Source organism: Alligator sinensis, unplaced genomic scaffold (assembly GCF_000455745.1).
Source record: "Alligator sinensis unplaced genomic scaffold, ASM45574v1 scaffold1011_1, whole genome shotgun sequence".
NCBI classification, from domain to species: Eukaryota; Metazoa; Chordata; order Crocodylia; family Alligatoridae; genus Alligator; species Alligator sinensis.
The window spans coordinates 175,196-190,507 of NW_005842785.1; the positions used below are offsets into that span (position 1 = coordinate 175,196).

The window sequence follows — 15,312 nt, forward strand, 5'->3', positions numbered from 1 at the left end:
GGGGGGGCAGTAGCGCAGGGTAGTAGGTGGCAGTGGCAGCTGCCATGTGTGATCTTTCCCCACTTTCCCCCCCACAGTACCTGCACAGCCCACAGAGGGGTGCCACTGCCCTCACCCTGCCCTGCCCCAGCCCTGCTCCTGGGAGGCAGCAGTGCAGGGCGGTGGGTGGTGGCACTGCATCCCTGCCCGCCGACGCCTTCCCAAGTACCCCTGGGGGTTCGCATACCCCCTGGTTGATAACCCCTGCACCACAGAATAGTGCAGGAACTTCTCTGTAGTGTGAGGTTTTGTAGTACCACATGTAACAGCTACCTACAGGTACAGATAGTGCTACAAGGGTCTCCAGGACCCCTAGTTTCTCATAGTCCTCTGTTCTTCTACCTCCAAGAGGGATGGAAAATGTCCGACTTCCCAATACCTCATCCAGTGACAAGCTGTCAAGGAGGCCTCATGGGACTCCACTACTACTGTCTTTGTTGCCAGAGCACCAGGTTTGCTGTAAGAACAGCCAGGGCCCAATTTCCTGCCACTGCACTGAGAGCCCAAGTTCCCATCATGACTGCAAGAACAGCAACAACAGTGGTGGGGGAGAGAAGATTACACTTGTCCCTGTTACTCCTGTAGGGGGTGGATTGTTGACAGCCTGTCCCCTTCCCTGGTAGGGTAGGGACTAGGAGAAACATATTGCCCCATGGCTGGAGAGCTCACCTTTGAAGTAACTTTGCAGCTCTCCAGCCAGGGGGCTGTAATAGCACAAGTGTAGCGCTACAAATGAACAGCTATCCATAGCCCTGACCTATCTAGCTTCATCTATGTAGATTTTATGCTCTAGCCTAGCGCCATACATAATTCTGTGCAGTGCCTTGTACTGCGGGAGAAGGACTCATTCTTGGTTGATCCTTAGTGGCTACAAAATATACATGATTGATTGAGGAATTAAAACTTACATTCACTGCATGGCTGCTGGGGAAGGACTGTGATGATCCTGCCAGTGGCCCTGCTAGGAAGAGTTGTGCTGGTTATATTCAATGCAGATTTTACATATTGAGAAAAAAATAATCACAGTAAAAACCTTTGCTGCCTTTGAAATATTTTAGTCGTCTCTTTTTTCAATGATTCTACTTTGATTTTGCTACAACTTAACTTTGCAGTCACTTAATAGTTACCAGAATTCAGATTAAGTCTTTGTTATAAAGGGGTATGGGCACAATAGAAATGTTTATATTCTTAGGTTTATTTTAATAGAATCACCCAAGTCCAAAGGGTGTGTGCATTGTAAAAACATTTTAACCATGTTAATGTGGAAGTCCATTATAATTTAACAGGGAACTAGTTAACCTGTGAAGAATTAGAAAATCCAGCCAATTTTTAACTATTCATATGAGGATTTTGATTATGCACAATAGAGTTTCCTAGCCATAAGCATTTGTACTGTAGTTACAGTAGTGTCACTTCTGGACAAATTCATTTAAGATAAAACAGGTTTACAAGGCCATCTGAAATACTGTTTGTTTTTCAGGATGTTCAACATGTTGCAGACCCTTACAAGTGGCTGAAGGGGAAAGGAAAAAGTGCCATCAATTACTGTACCAACATGGGAAATACAACCACCAAATTCCGCAAAGCACTTATAAATGGAGATGAAAATCTGGCCTGCCAAATATATGAGAGCAATCCTCAATTAAAAGAAACTCTTGATCCAAATACTTCTTATGGGGAAACTTATCAGCACAATACTCCATTACATTATGCTGCTAGGCATGGAATGAGCCGAATATTAGGGTGAGTACAAGTGCATGATTTGTTAACATTTTTAACAGTTGGCCTAACAAATTCAAGATGCAACTATAACTAGGTTATAGTTATTTTGTATGATATGTCATTATTGAACATATGTATTAATTTGGATTTATTGTAACCTTTTAAACCTAGAAAATCTGCAGGATATTATGAAAGACATATTTTGTAACTTGGAAAATGCTTGGTTTTAATTGGTCTTTAATATTTTGGTTTTTTCTTTATAATATTAATTTCAGGCATAAACATTATTAGAGTATAAAATTAGCTTTGTTGTCTTTTATAGTACAGCCTTTTTAAAAGGGTAGTTTTGCCCCACTTTTCAAAACTATTTAATTTTTTTAATGAGTCCTTCTCTAATACTATACCTAATATGTTGTCACCTTTATTTGAAGTCTTCCATTATTATCATTAACTTATGTGTTCCTTAAACTTGTCTTTTGATCTTGAATTTTTCGCTTCTACAGCTGTCAGTTTATTTTTATTACCAAAAATGATCAATTTGGCAAACATTTTTGTGATTTAAATTACAGTTCCATTTTTTTATTTTTTTGCAGGAAGTAAATTGTCTTTAGCTGTGTTTCCTGTAGTGTCTGCTTACAAAGTGCTTTATTTTCTTGTTAATTAATAAATTATTCTTCAAAACTTTATGTATAAGATGTTCTTTGGTTTGGCAAACCAATGTGTTTGCCATAGGGCTTCCTGCACTGATATCCATGTCTTCTTTGAAAGATGCTTTTTCAGAATATCTTTGGCTTAAAATTCACTATTCAGTATTTTCTTTGAAAGCCCTTTTAAAATATTATGAGTAGTGTTTAATTCTGGTGATGGAACATTTTTCCAGATGATCATAAAATGTGAATAATATTCAATATGCAGTTTTAAAATGTAATACTATATAGATACTTTATACAAGAGCCAGTGCAGACAGAGCAAAGACATGTCTAAAAATGGCCTAGTGTTCAGACAGTCTGAAATTTTTTTTACAGTACAGTATCCTGTTAAAGGGCAAAAATTATAACTATTGATATGGAAAAACTGTAATGTAACTGGTAGTTAAATTTGTATGGTTATAAATATATGGCAATCCATATTTAAAATAAAATGGCATTCATATTTAAAAGGCTTTTAGGTTAAATCAAATCCATGAATTATTAAACTGTGCTAATCCTTGTTGCAGATCTCCCTTGAACAATATGGAAAAAAGAGCCACTTGGTATTACAGAAAACATTATGTATTGATCAAACAACTTTCACAAGCACTGAATTTATTTAGTTTGATTATCAAAACCAAAGCATTGGTTTGTTTAGTCTAGAAAAATGGATCTTGAGAGTCACAATAATAGTCTTCAAGCCTGTGTAAGGTTGGTATAAAGAAGATGGTGATCATTTGTTCCTTGTGCCACTGAGGATAGGACAAGAAATTCTGTCATCAGAAATAACTTTTCCAGCAAAGAAGGGTTGCTCATTACTAGGAAAAGCTTTCTAACTAAATATGTCCTGGAACAGGCTAAATGTTCTGGAAGGCTGTGGATTTCCCTCTATTGGAGGCTCTTAAGAACAGATTAAACAAATATCCATCAGGGATGTATTGTATACCTTTTCCTAGCCCTGCCTCAGAATGTGGGGTGGACTTGATGAATTGGTGAGGTCACTTCCAGGCCTCATTCTGTGATTTCAGTGATTTGCTGCTCTTTTCTTTTTTTTCGGTTCAGCCTGTATTCAGTTGTCTGCTAGTACAGAAATATTTTGCCAAGAATAATGGGAGATGAAATTAATGGGATGATTGTTTTACTGCAACATGAAGGCAGGGGGTAGAGATGCAACTTATAATAAATCAGAAATGTGTGTTTTCATGAGCCGGAGCTTGCTTTATCAAATGCTGTGAAAGGACATGCACGGAGTGGTTTGTCAAATAGAGTGGTTTGTTTCTTGCTATTGTGGGTGAGAATTTGAAGAGGTGATTTTGTTGATTCCTTGGGTTAACAATCACCTGCAAACACAGGGGACTGCACTCACTGGTCTTAGGAGGTCCCTTCCAATCCTATGTTCTTATGTTTTGAAAGGGTAACAAGATCATAGAAACAAGCAGGAATTAACAGTCTTTGTTTTCTGCCTTTCCCTCCTTACAGTTGGGGGATATCTACACAAGAAATACAGTGCTATCTATTGAAATCTGTTTGAAATGTATGGAACAGGCATTTTTCAGGGACTATAAATGATGCAGCTGTTTTTTGAATTTGTATTTCTAAAGTGTATGGTTACGTCTTTACTGCAGTCTGTAACTGATAGCAATATACTCTCTCTGCATACTAAAGTTACGCATTCTCAAGCCAGCTTTAATGTAGGTATCTTGGGCAACAATAGTAGTGATAATGTGACTGCCTGAATCCTCAAGGTCTCCAGTAGATAGAACCTGTGACACTTCACTACCATTGTAATGTACTGCATGTTTATACTACAATTAGAGATGATTCCAATGTAGAAATGTGTATTATGTTTTCATTGCTAAACTCATGCACTTAAAAGCTTAGATTTTTTTTCCTGAAGGTAGTTGGTTGAGAAGGCTCCACAGAAAATCCCTTTTGGTATTGCTAGTCAGTATGAGGCTCGGTAGATGTGAACAGCATAATATGTTGTAAAATAAGTTTTTACTTAGAAAGAAGTTATTAGGCTAGTAGGGAGAAGAGCAGTCTTTCTTCAAAATGGGGTACAAAATCATGTCCCTCAAACTCATTCTTCTTGATCCTGTTTGAAATAGGATTAAAATTTAAAGGCTAGGTTGGTAAGCAGAAATCAGTTGGCTAGGGCTAGGGACGGAAATTACACAGGAAACTGATATTAGCGATTGGAAACCAGTTCAAATCTGTAACACAACAGAAGTTTAATGCACATAAACTGCTTTCAAAATGGCCAAAACCGGTTTAAGATAAATATGTTGCCTGCTGTAGCGCTTGGACCTGTGGCTGCTCTGGAGAGCCTGGAGCACCAAGTTAATTATATATATATTTAAACATTTTCCTTAGCACACCTCCTGGCATCCCAAGGAAAACATCACCACGTGCCACTAATTGGCACTTGTGCAGGGGGTTGCCTATCTCTGCTATATATATTTAATTCAAGGTATGTACAATACTTCTGCAGGTCTGACAGAAAAGACTCTTTTTATTTTTTCTGTTTGTGGACTACCTGAGGAAGATCTTCAGATGAGTTTTATAAAGCCTTAATCTTTATGAAATACTGTATTTTCTTGCATGCAACATGCCCCGAAATAAGATACCTTGTTTTTGGAAGGCAGAATAAAAAAGAAAAATATCTTTCCTTGTAGCGAGTAACTGCGTTGCAGCAGCTAGGGACCTGAGCCTGTTCATTATGCTGTTCTGTGTGGATCACTTGAAGGCTTCACTTTTGATTTTGCTTAGTAAGTGGCAGAAACTATTCTTACCATATTTCTTGTGTGTAATGCATGCTCCAATTTCCAGGAGCTGTTTTTTTTCCATGAAAGGTGCATGTTAGCTGCAGGAAAATGCAGTACATTTTAAGGGCTGTTGTTTCAGCTGGACTTGTTATTTTACATGTGCAGTGTTTCTCCTGCCTTTTTGCACATGCACTACATTGTGGATGAAATATTGGTAATTTGTGTCATATCATTTATGAGTACAAATTGGTGATGGGATTGTGACAGGATTTAACCAACTGTGCCTTCTTGACCACTTACCAGATTTCTGTTAGGAAATCCAGGGGCTGGATCTGTAGGTGTTTTAGGCCTGCAGAGTCTAAATGAGGGCAATATCACTGTATCGAGATCTGAAGCACACTCATGAGGTACAGAAAATCTTTAGGAACATTTCCTGATAGGTGGAACCTGTAGTTTAACTGGATGTGCGCAAGGTTGACTACTGACATCTCAGCTTAGGCCCTTTTTCAGAATGGTAAGGAATTTTTTTATATCTTTTACTGAACCATGTGTATCAATGGGAGAGTTGTTGAACAAGCACCATAGCTTTTGTGCCCAAAACTTGCCTAACATCCTTCCCAACTATATAGGCAGTTTAATAAAAAAAACCACTGAAAAATCCTGATTTTTATACATTTCCAGGACCATCAAGGCTGTATCACTCCAGCCTTTTTTCAGAATCTCACCAAAGGTGCAAGCCTTCTGGTTTACAATTTAACTCTTCTGGAGGGTATAGGCAAGTGGACATCTACAGTGCAGATAGATTTTTGCATGTGTTTTCTTTACTTAACAGAAAAGGCACAAGAGACTACAGATCATTTAAAAATAACAAATATCCTGAGCACAGTTCCTTTCATTAGCTCATCCTTTCCCCAGAAGAATCTAGGTTGAGAGGTCCATTTGAGTTCAGAAAGTTAGTGTTTCCCACCTCTTAAGATGGTGAAAATGGTTGAAGAGATTGAATGGCTCAGCTTCTCACCTTATATTATTTTCCAGTCTCTATCAGGTGACTCCTTCTCTATCAGGTGATCAGCCTCATCAGAGAATCCTAGATCCTCTCATGATTTTGTTGGCAGGATGTATCTGGCAAGTCAGCTCTGGTTGATAGGAAATATCTTATTGTCTAAGGGGCTTTGCATTTGAATAAAGAACCAGGTGAATCCATACTGAACCTGCAAAAGGGCACACATGCTCAAAAGCTTGTCCCTCAACTCTCCCAACCATATAGTTGGCCCAACTGTAGCCTGGTATACTGTTAGCCTTCTTGGCAGTACTCTTATACTGCTCCCTAGTTGTTTATCCAAGTTTCCACTTCTTGTAAGCTTCCTTATTGTGTTTTAGCTCACTGAAGAGTTCCTGCTAAGCCAAGTTGTTGTTCTGCCATACTTGCTAGTCTTCCTGTGCAATAGGATGGTTTGTTTCTGCATCCTCATGCCATGTCCACACAAATGTAGATGTTTGGTTCCCTAGGGACATCTAGTATCAGTGCACCTTGTGCCATCGCTAGTTGTCCCCAGGGAACACCTATGCCATGCATCCCCTAGTGCATAGCAGGTTACCCTGGGTGGGGTAGGGGGGACTGGGGCCAGCACTGGGCTGGCCCCAGCAGCTTTACCTGGGGTCCTTGGGGCCTCCTGGGGCTGGAGCAGTGGCAATCCTGCTGCTTGAAGCCTGGCTGGCAGCTGGGTAGCTAGGCTCTGGTTTTGAGCAGTGTGTTCTGCCCCTGCATATGCCACTCGGCTTTTTTTTTCCACAGGGTTTTTGGAACCCTGGATATCCAGGGGTCAACACCCCCACACACACGCTGCTCCTTGCATCACAGAGAACAGCTGAATGTGTGGTATGACATCTGTGGCACCACGTATTGCACAGCCGTGCTCATCTGGACGCAGCCTCAGTCAAGTTTCTTTAAAATACAGGCAGTGAGTCGAAGTCTGCTTTTCTGAAGTCCAGGATTCATACTCTTCTGCTCTCCTTCCTTCCTTTCCTCAGGATCCTGAACTCAATCAGGATATATGCTGTTCTTTCACAAAATCTGCCTTTCTTGGTTCATTGCTTGAATTTTTTTGTGAGCAGAGTAATTATTGTGTAACCACAGATACACATCTACTGAATAATAGAAGGTTAGATCTGAGTACACCCCCTCTCCATGCGAGCACTACAAATCGTGACAGTATTAAATATTTTGAGCAAAATGTATTAGCTTTGAGCAGATTCAGGGACAAGGTTCAGTGACTGCAAAATGAGGTTACAACGACCTATAAAGGGAAAAGTTGGTTTGAACGTGAAAGAGATCAGGAAAAATAGTATTCTAATACTATAAAGCCTTAGTCTGTCTGTCTGTCTGTAACACTTTATTTGCACTCTGATCGGTTGCCTTGGCAGCCAAATGGAGTGCTCTGGACAGACAGAGACACACGACAGAATGCTGCTATGACTGAGGGGCCGGAGCAGACGGGGAGGTGAGGCCAGCAGAGCTGGCTGTGCCCCTCCTGCCCTGCTCCTTGGAGGCATAGGGGGGTGATAGGGACTGGAGCACTGCCATGACAGAGGGGACAGAGCGGGGGGGCGAGGTCAGCACTGCTAGCCTCGCTCCTCTCCCCCCTGCTTCTTGGAGGCGGCAGGGGCACAGGGTACTGGCCACACCGCACTGGCCTCACCCCACCCCACCCTACACAGCAGAGCACTGCCATAACAGCAGGGACTGGGGCCAGAGCCAGTGGTGCAGGCCTTGAGCCCCCCCACCCGCCGTGCTGCTTGGAGCCAGGGGCCGGCGCAACACCTCCCCACCCCCCAAGAACAGCCAGCGGGGAGGGGGAGGCAGCAGGGAAGAGGAGAGGGAGGTGACCCGTGGCTGTGCCCATCTGGGACTGCTACTGTAGCTATGACTGTGGCCATCATGGTTCCCAGCACCAGCAGGAAGCAGAGAGGAGGAGGTGGGGAGCAGCCTCGGCCCAGGCCCTCAACTCCAGCAGCGGGGTGGGGGGAAACGGCCCCAGCTCAAAGTGGGGGAAGCGCCCCCGCGTGGCCCCAAATTGGGGGGGGGGGGGGGGAAATGGCCCCAGTCCCGGCCCAAAGTGGTGCGGGGGAGCAGCCCAGGAGGAGGGGGCTGGACTCCGGCCTCTGTCCCCACCTGCTTCCCCCCGCCACCCATATCATTCTTGACGGGCAGTTTGCTAGTGCACCAATAAGGGTGACTGTTGAAGAAATGGTTCACTTTGGAAATGGTATGGCATTGAAATACTTCATATTAAAAGGTTGGCTAAGCAATATTCACACATGGATCTATCTTCTAAGATAAATAAGCAGTTAATTATTTACACTTCTTAAGTAATAGTAAGAATTTAAAGAAGAAAACCACATAGGTTCTCTAGTCTGATGAGGCTACTGTATTGCATAAGCAACATCAAGTGATAAAAATAAATAAATAAAAAGGATCTCTCTCTGTCTCTCTCTCATTTGTAAAAAGGATGGTCAGTCAGTAAGCATGTTTAAGTGACTTGATGTTCTGTACACTGAAGTATGCATGAAGTTGTCTTGTTGCATGTTTTAACATTGTAGACTTGACATGTTGATAGGAATTGAACCAAATATTTGTATTTTTGTTTTAGTTTAAAATTGAAGCTAATTTTTATTTTTAAATTGCATCCAAACACCATTATATGGGGGTATATTATTCCAAGAGTTGTCTAGCAAGAGAATATTTCAGCATAAACATCTACCTGTAAGGGTGGAAAATTCACCAGCTGTCCAAGTAATAGGCATGGGATTGGGTCTCCGATGGTATTAGATGCAGACTGAGAGCTTTGTACTCCAGATTCTCAGTGAGAAGAGTTTGTTTTGTATTTACTGAGGTTTGTTTATTTTCTTTTAATCTTGCTTCAATATTTCCCTGAAGGAATAGCAAAATATCAAAGGATAAATAATCAAGTCCTGCAGTTTCCCCCTCATCATCTTAGTTCATTCTCCAAGCTGTCTGAAATTTGGAGTCTGCTACACTGTTTCACTGGATCTTGGCCAGGTTCAAGACTAAGCCTGATGCAGTTCAGATTTGAAGTATAATATGTTTCTAACCAAATAATTGCACAAATTCATTTTGTACCTGTTTGAATGCATCACTTGCTATTAATTACAGACCAGTACCCCATCCCTGTTCTTTAAAAAAAACCCACCAAAAAAACTCCAAAAACACCCCATAAGCGATAACTACAAATCCATTATCTTCATCTGTATTTTATTTGCTGTACAATATACACCATTACTTTCTATCCCAAAGGAATTCAATGTTTGCTCACATTGGAAGACAAACAAAAATAAATCAAATTTAAATTTCAAATTTTACTAGCTTCTCCTTCAATTCAGTGATCAAGGTTTAGTATATAGTGAGTAGAAGAATACATAGGATGGCAGCATTAGAAGTATTGAGATAAACTCAAAGAGCAGGAAAAGATTACATGCATTTCTTAAGGAAGCAAGGCCCCACATAAAAAAAAAATCAGTACAGTCTTGGGAAACTGTAAGAACTTGTTCATAATCTGAGTATAATAAATAATAAAGAGGGTTCTAACACTCGGGGTAAAATCTTCCTGAATGTATTTCCACAGAGTAGATGTCTCTCTAAGGTTAGAAATAGCTGACCCACTTCATTGGGTGAAACATGCATCACTTGTTGTCCCACCTGTTGATCTTGTGGGACAGTGGACAATATGCTCCTCAATTCCAGAGGTGCACCTCCAGCAATCTCTGGGATTTCTGGAGATTGCCTGGGGCACATCCTTGCGAGTGGGGAACCCCAACTTTCCTCACTTCCAGAAGCAAGCTTCAGAGATCCCAGGGACACATCTCTGGAAGCAGGGAAAGCCAGGACACTCTGGTGTGGTTTTGGGACTGAGCCCACCAAAATGAGTTCAGCACTCCTGTTTGGTCCGTAATTTCCTTGCTTCTGGAGATGTACCCTGGAGATCACTGGGGGTGCATCTGTAGAAGCTGGGAAAACTGGGCGGGTCCTCCCAGGGCCTGAGGGGCCCAATCCTGTGCAAGAATTCCCAGGGCATGCAGAACCAGGCCTCTCAAGCCTTGGAGAGGTGCCTATTCAGGGCAGCAGGAGGGCATAGGAAGCTTTGACTGCCAATGCCTTCCTGCCATAAAGCAGATAGACATCTACCCCAATAAAGCAGCACCATTTATTACTGCTTTCTGTTGTGGCTGCTGTGTGGTACAACAAAAGGTATGGATGTCTATTTGGTGTTGCTTTGTGCTGCCATAAACATTTTTACAGTAGCACAAAGGCAACATCTGTTTCAATCCTAAGTTAGGCCACTGCCATCTCCAAGGAACTTATACTAGGCAGAAGTCCTGGGCATGACCTAAAACTGCACCCTGCCGGGGAAGGGGGGTCTGGCAGGGCTGTCTGTGTTGGGGCAGCCCCCAAGAAATACCAGACCAATTACTCCCCCCTGTGAAAGACGGGTAGAGGAGCCTTAACCACGTCCCCCACCATCTGGTGGGTAGTTGTGAGAGCTGTGGGAGTAGTGGGGCCAGGTGTGCTCATTAGTAGGCACATGAGCCCATCAGGGACAATGGGTTCTGGAGGCCCCGGAGGGGGCAGTGTTGTTGAGAAGAGTTATGGTGAGGGCCAGCACAGAGTAGGGTGCAAAAAGGCGCATTTGAAGGACTGCGTGTGGGGGGGGGCAGAGTGAGGCTTCTGAGGGAGGCTTGAAGGGTTGCACCGGGGGTACTGAGTAGGCCTGCAAGAGCGGCCAGAAGGACAGTACATGGGCCAACGCTCACGAGTGAAAACAGAGTCAAGGGGCCTGGTGAGGGGCCTGAGGTGGAGTCAGCCTGGTATTTGGCATAAGGCCAGGCCAACCGAAGGGCTGCATGTGCCCTACCGGAGTGCAAGTAGTGAAGCCCAGTGGCCCAAAGGGGCCACTCAAGGGAAGTAAGGGGGGGTGGAGTGTGGCCCAGTAATAGGCGTTATGTTAGAGGCCCCTGTGAGAGGGGGCGGAGTGCAAGAGGCCCTCTGTGAGGGGCGGAGTGAGTGCACGCATAAATGGAGCCCAATGGTGGACTGAATTTGCCTTGGCTTCAGACCGGGAAGCAGTCACAATCTGGATGCCATCTGCAAGGCATGAGCCATGGAGTTCAGGTTTGGAGCCGTGAATGGGCAGGCTCCTGCTTAATATATTGTTAACACTCATGTCGTGGCAGGTGAGTCTGGGCAGACTGCCCTAGCCGGGTAGGTGGGCCAGCTTGTGATCTGGCATCGAGTTTGCCCCCTGTCACATGCACTATTTATGCAATGTGGCCTCAGTAAACTGGATACTTTGTTCCTTTTATCTTCTTTCAGTTGTTAATGTGGCTTGAGACAATTAAATAACTGACAGTTTCATAAGGAACCTCTAGCTCTTGATAGCTTGTATTTTCATATTCTCATGTCTTGTGTTTTTCCCCCCTTTTCCAAATGGTAATGGGACTTGCACCAATTTGTCATGACTTAATAATATTTTCTGTTCAGAAGATACAATGAAAACACTTTGTTTCTGGTTTTTTGCTTAGGGCTAACATAACTTCAATTGATGTTTTTCGTTATTAAATATGTGAATCAATAACATTTAGAAAGACCCCCCAGGAGCCTTAGTTACATTAACTGTCCAGGTTAGGAATTTGGTCCATTGCTATTTTATTTAGTCTACAGCCAAAAGTAATGACATGTTCATTGCCTGGCTTGCTTCAGGGGAGCTTTTATTCCCAAAGCTGATTGAATGGAGTAAGGAAGTAAGTCCAAAATCTAGTATAAATTATATGATCTTATTTTCTGTTATGGCGTAGAGAATTTTTTTGAGAACTTTTCATTTAACCCCCCCCCCCCAATGAAATAGGATTCAGCTACTGCGAGTAGCTGAATACGCAGTATATTCATGTGCCACTTTACCTCACTAAAGGAAGAGAGATGTTCAGTACTCTTTAATGTAGGTGTGAAAAAAGTGTTAAAGTCTTAACAACATTCTCAGGGTGCTGTGAATTTTTTTATGGTAGACACCAACTTTTTGGATGACCCAGAGCAGCTGAAGATATGGTACAAACTTTGGTTGGACCCCTAAAAAAAGTGGTAAGAAAGATCAGTGAAGATTAATCAAGTATGTGACAGTAAAATGACAGTATGGTTGCAGACAGGCTTACTGAGCAGTTGATAACTCCAGATAACAAGAAGTTAGACAATTCTTAGGAGCCTTACTGTAATTACTAATAACAATATAATGAGGGAGGAAACTCAGACTGCTAAGCCGGTTGCCTGTTTTAGTGCAGAGAATTTTCATTTCCTAACAGCTACAGAAAAAACAACCTACACATATATAAGACCATTATCAGATTTTATGTGGATGTGAGACCTTGCCGCTTATTAAGACATGAGGGAGCTAAATACCTTTTGAAAATAATTAGATTAATTTTGTAGCCAGTGTTTGTAGAGAAAAAGAGCCAACAAGGAAAGAACAGAGGACAATAAATACAGTGAAATTCATAGCAAGGGTGATGGAAGGTTATCTTTATGGTTTTAGAACTAGATTTAGTTCTAGAACCTTTAGTCATTGGATTTCAAAGGTTGAACCATAAGCCACAAATTTTAAAGTTATAGGGAAAGGAGTTAACATGGAGACTCACTGGTTTATTCACAATTCCTTTTTGTTAATTCTGGCAGATGATCGTGCTGGAGTAGACCATTATTAAAATTTACTATATCTTTTTATTTTTCCAAAAGTCAGGTTTACCAGTAGGTTTCATGGTTAGTTTTTAATAGCTAGTGAGAACTTTTAAAATATTTTTACTAGATTAGTTTTTACCTTTTTATTTAACATTGTTAAAATTTTCTGATTCTAAACCAAGTTTAAGAGATACTAGGATAGGAGTCAAGCTATCAGCTTCTGTCCATAATTGTTTCTGTGTGCAATGTTTGCAGCTTTCTTACTTTTTGTCTGAAGGATAATCTGTGCTCTCATGTGCCAGCTAAGGTCACGTTGGAGAAATATAATCAAGGGCCGCTTCAGTTCTCAAATGCCTATGTTACCCAAGTTGTATATTTACATATCAGAAATGATACTGGCATCCCTTGTGGATATTAAATATTTATCATTGTGGCTTATGCTGCTTAAAGATATGCTTTAGCAGTTTTCAGCTGTATTTTGTGGAACCCTGGGTTTCTGTGGTAGGTCATCAGGGGGTCCACAAAGAGATTGGAGGTAAGACCAGTGTACCACCATTGCTGGGTCAGGTAACTTGGTTCTGTGTCAGCTCACATGGCCTGCAAAGCCAGGAGTAGGGGTTGCTAGGATCCCCCTGCTATAATATAATGGAGCCTTTTAGGGAAGTGCTTCTTATTAAGTGTGGACATTCTGTGGTAAATGGCTTGTTAACTCTTGAGAATAAGACATGGACATGGCCTGTTTAAAAGAGAAATTATGTCTTTGCACCAAAACCCTAAGAATAAACAAGTTTAGTAAGAATGCTTAGGCTGAGACTCACATTTTTGTTGAATTACCCATAAAGCCAGTCTCCAAAAGTAAATGGAGAGAAAGTGTTTTCCAGTGATGAGACATAATCAGAAGTAACCCTACCAAAATCAGTGGAATTATTTAGTTTCGAAGTTGATGAAAATGAGAATAGAATAATGTAATCTGACGGTAGACCAGAATGGCAAGTCTAATCTTCTCCAAGGAAATTTGAACAGGGTGATGGATAAGTATACTATAAACTAGCAAGCGATATATATTGAGTCTCAACATATTGAGATTTTGATTATAATAGGTTTCTGATAAATAGGTATTTTTTAACACCTAGCTAATATTTTCAGAAAAACTGTTAACTCATACAAGTCCAGTTTTTAATTATGACTGATTATAATTAATTGCTATGTTGAAATAACAGCAAGTTCTAGATATAGAACAAGCTAGAGATACCTTGTTAACATTTTTCTTTTAAGTTCAGAACACAGTCGTACCAACCCAACTTGGCTGTTCAGTAAAACACTGAAAATTATATTCTACCAATTAATCTTCAGCTAAAGATCTACTTACGATAAATAGAATGATGTTTTAAGAAGTGACAGCTCATTTAATACATTAATACATGAGAACTGTAAGATTTAAGAGCAATCAAAAAACTTGTATCAAAGTAATTGAGACTAAGCAAGACTCAAAGACCGTTTGGCTACAGGGAACAGGAAGAGTAATGAACATTTGTTCCTTTGAAGAGAGAGAGAACAAGAAGAACTGACAGAATGCCCGTCTCTATCAGGAGTGTAATTTTATAATCATTGTTTTATACACTTTTGGAATTTTGCTAAGTGATTTACAGGCAGATTTGATCATTAGGAATCTCCATAAATAGCAGAGGAAGTACCCCCCATAGCACTTCCTTTAAGTTTTTCATTTTGCTGCTTGCTTCCCACCCCAGCCCTGGTGGAGGGGTCCTGCCAGCAGAGCTTTTTGACACTGATTGCCAGGAGAGCAAAAAACATAATTTTAAATATACCATGGTTTTTGCCTTCCTGCTTGCTGCTGATCAACGGGGATGCAAAAACTGGTACATTTAAAACCGTAATGTTCACTTCCCCAGTGATCAGCAGAAAATAGGCCAGCCAGCAGAGCCCCTTTGGCAGTTGGAAAGGTTGAAAAGTAGCAAAACAAGAACTTAAAGGAGCTGCTGCGGGGGTCACTTCCTCCACAGTTTATGGAAATCCCTAATGATAATATGGTTTCTGGCCAGGAAAGCTTAATGTCTAGGTTAGGAGTGAGCAATTATTTTAGTTCAAGGGCCACTTAACAAGTTTTGGTGGTCTGTCAAGAGTCACACGCACAAAATCTTTTGGAATATATCATTTTAAGAAAATATAGATAAGACAGATCTTATACTAAAAATGAGACATCTACTATAACAAATTTTAATTTTATTTCAAAAATGATTTTTGTCCTGATTTGTTTTTTTGAATAGCATATATTGCATAATAGCTCAAATTAAGTCTTACTCTTGTATGTGGTGGCGGGGGGATAGGAGGGGGGGAG

General features: G+C 41.3%; 1 protein-coding gene across 3 annotated transcripts in view; it reads left to right on the forward strand.

Annotated features, from left to right (window-relative positions):
• The first annotated feature begins 1,494 nt into the window (after positions 1-1,494).
• ANKIB1 (ankyrin repeat and IBR domain containing 1) overlaps positions 1,495-15,312 on the forward strand; it is a 93,176-nt gene continuing 79,358 nt past the window's right edge. For all 3 annotated transcript variants that reach the window (XM_006034949.3, XM_006034951.3, XM_006034950.3), the window contains exon 1: positions 1,495-1,782. In XM_006034949.3, coding sequence (XP_006035011.1) covers positions 1,595-1,782 — 188 coding nt within the window. In that variant the 5' untranslated portion in view covers positions 1,495-1,594. The remainder of the gene's footprint in view (positions 1,783-15,312) is intronic.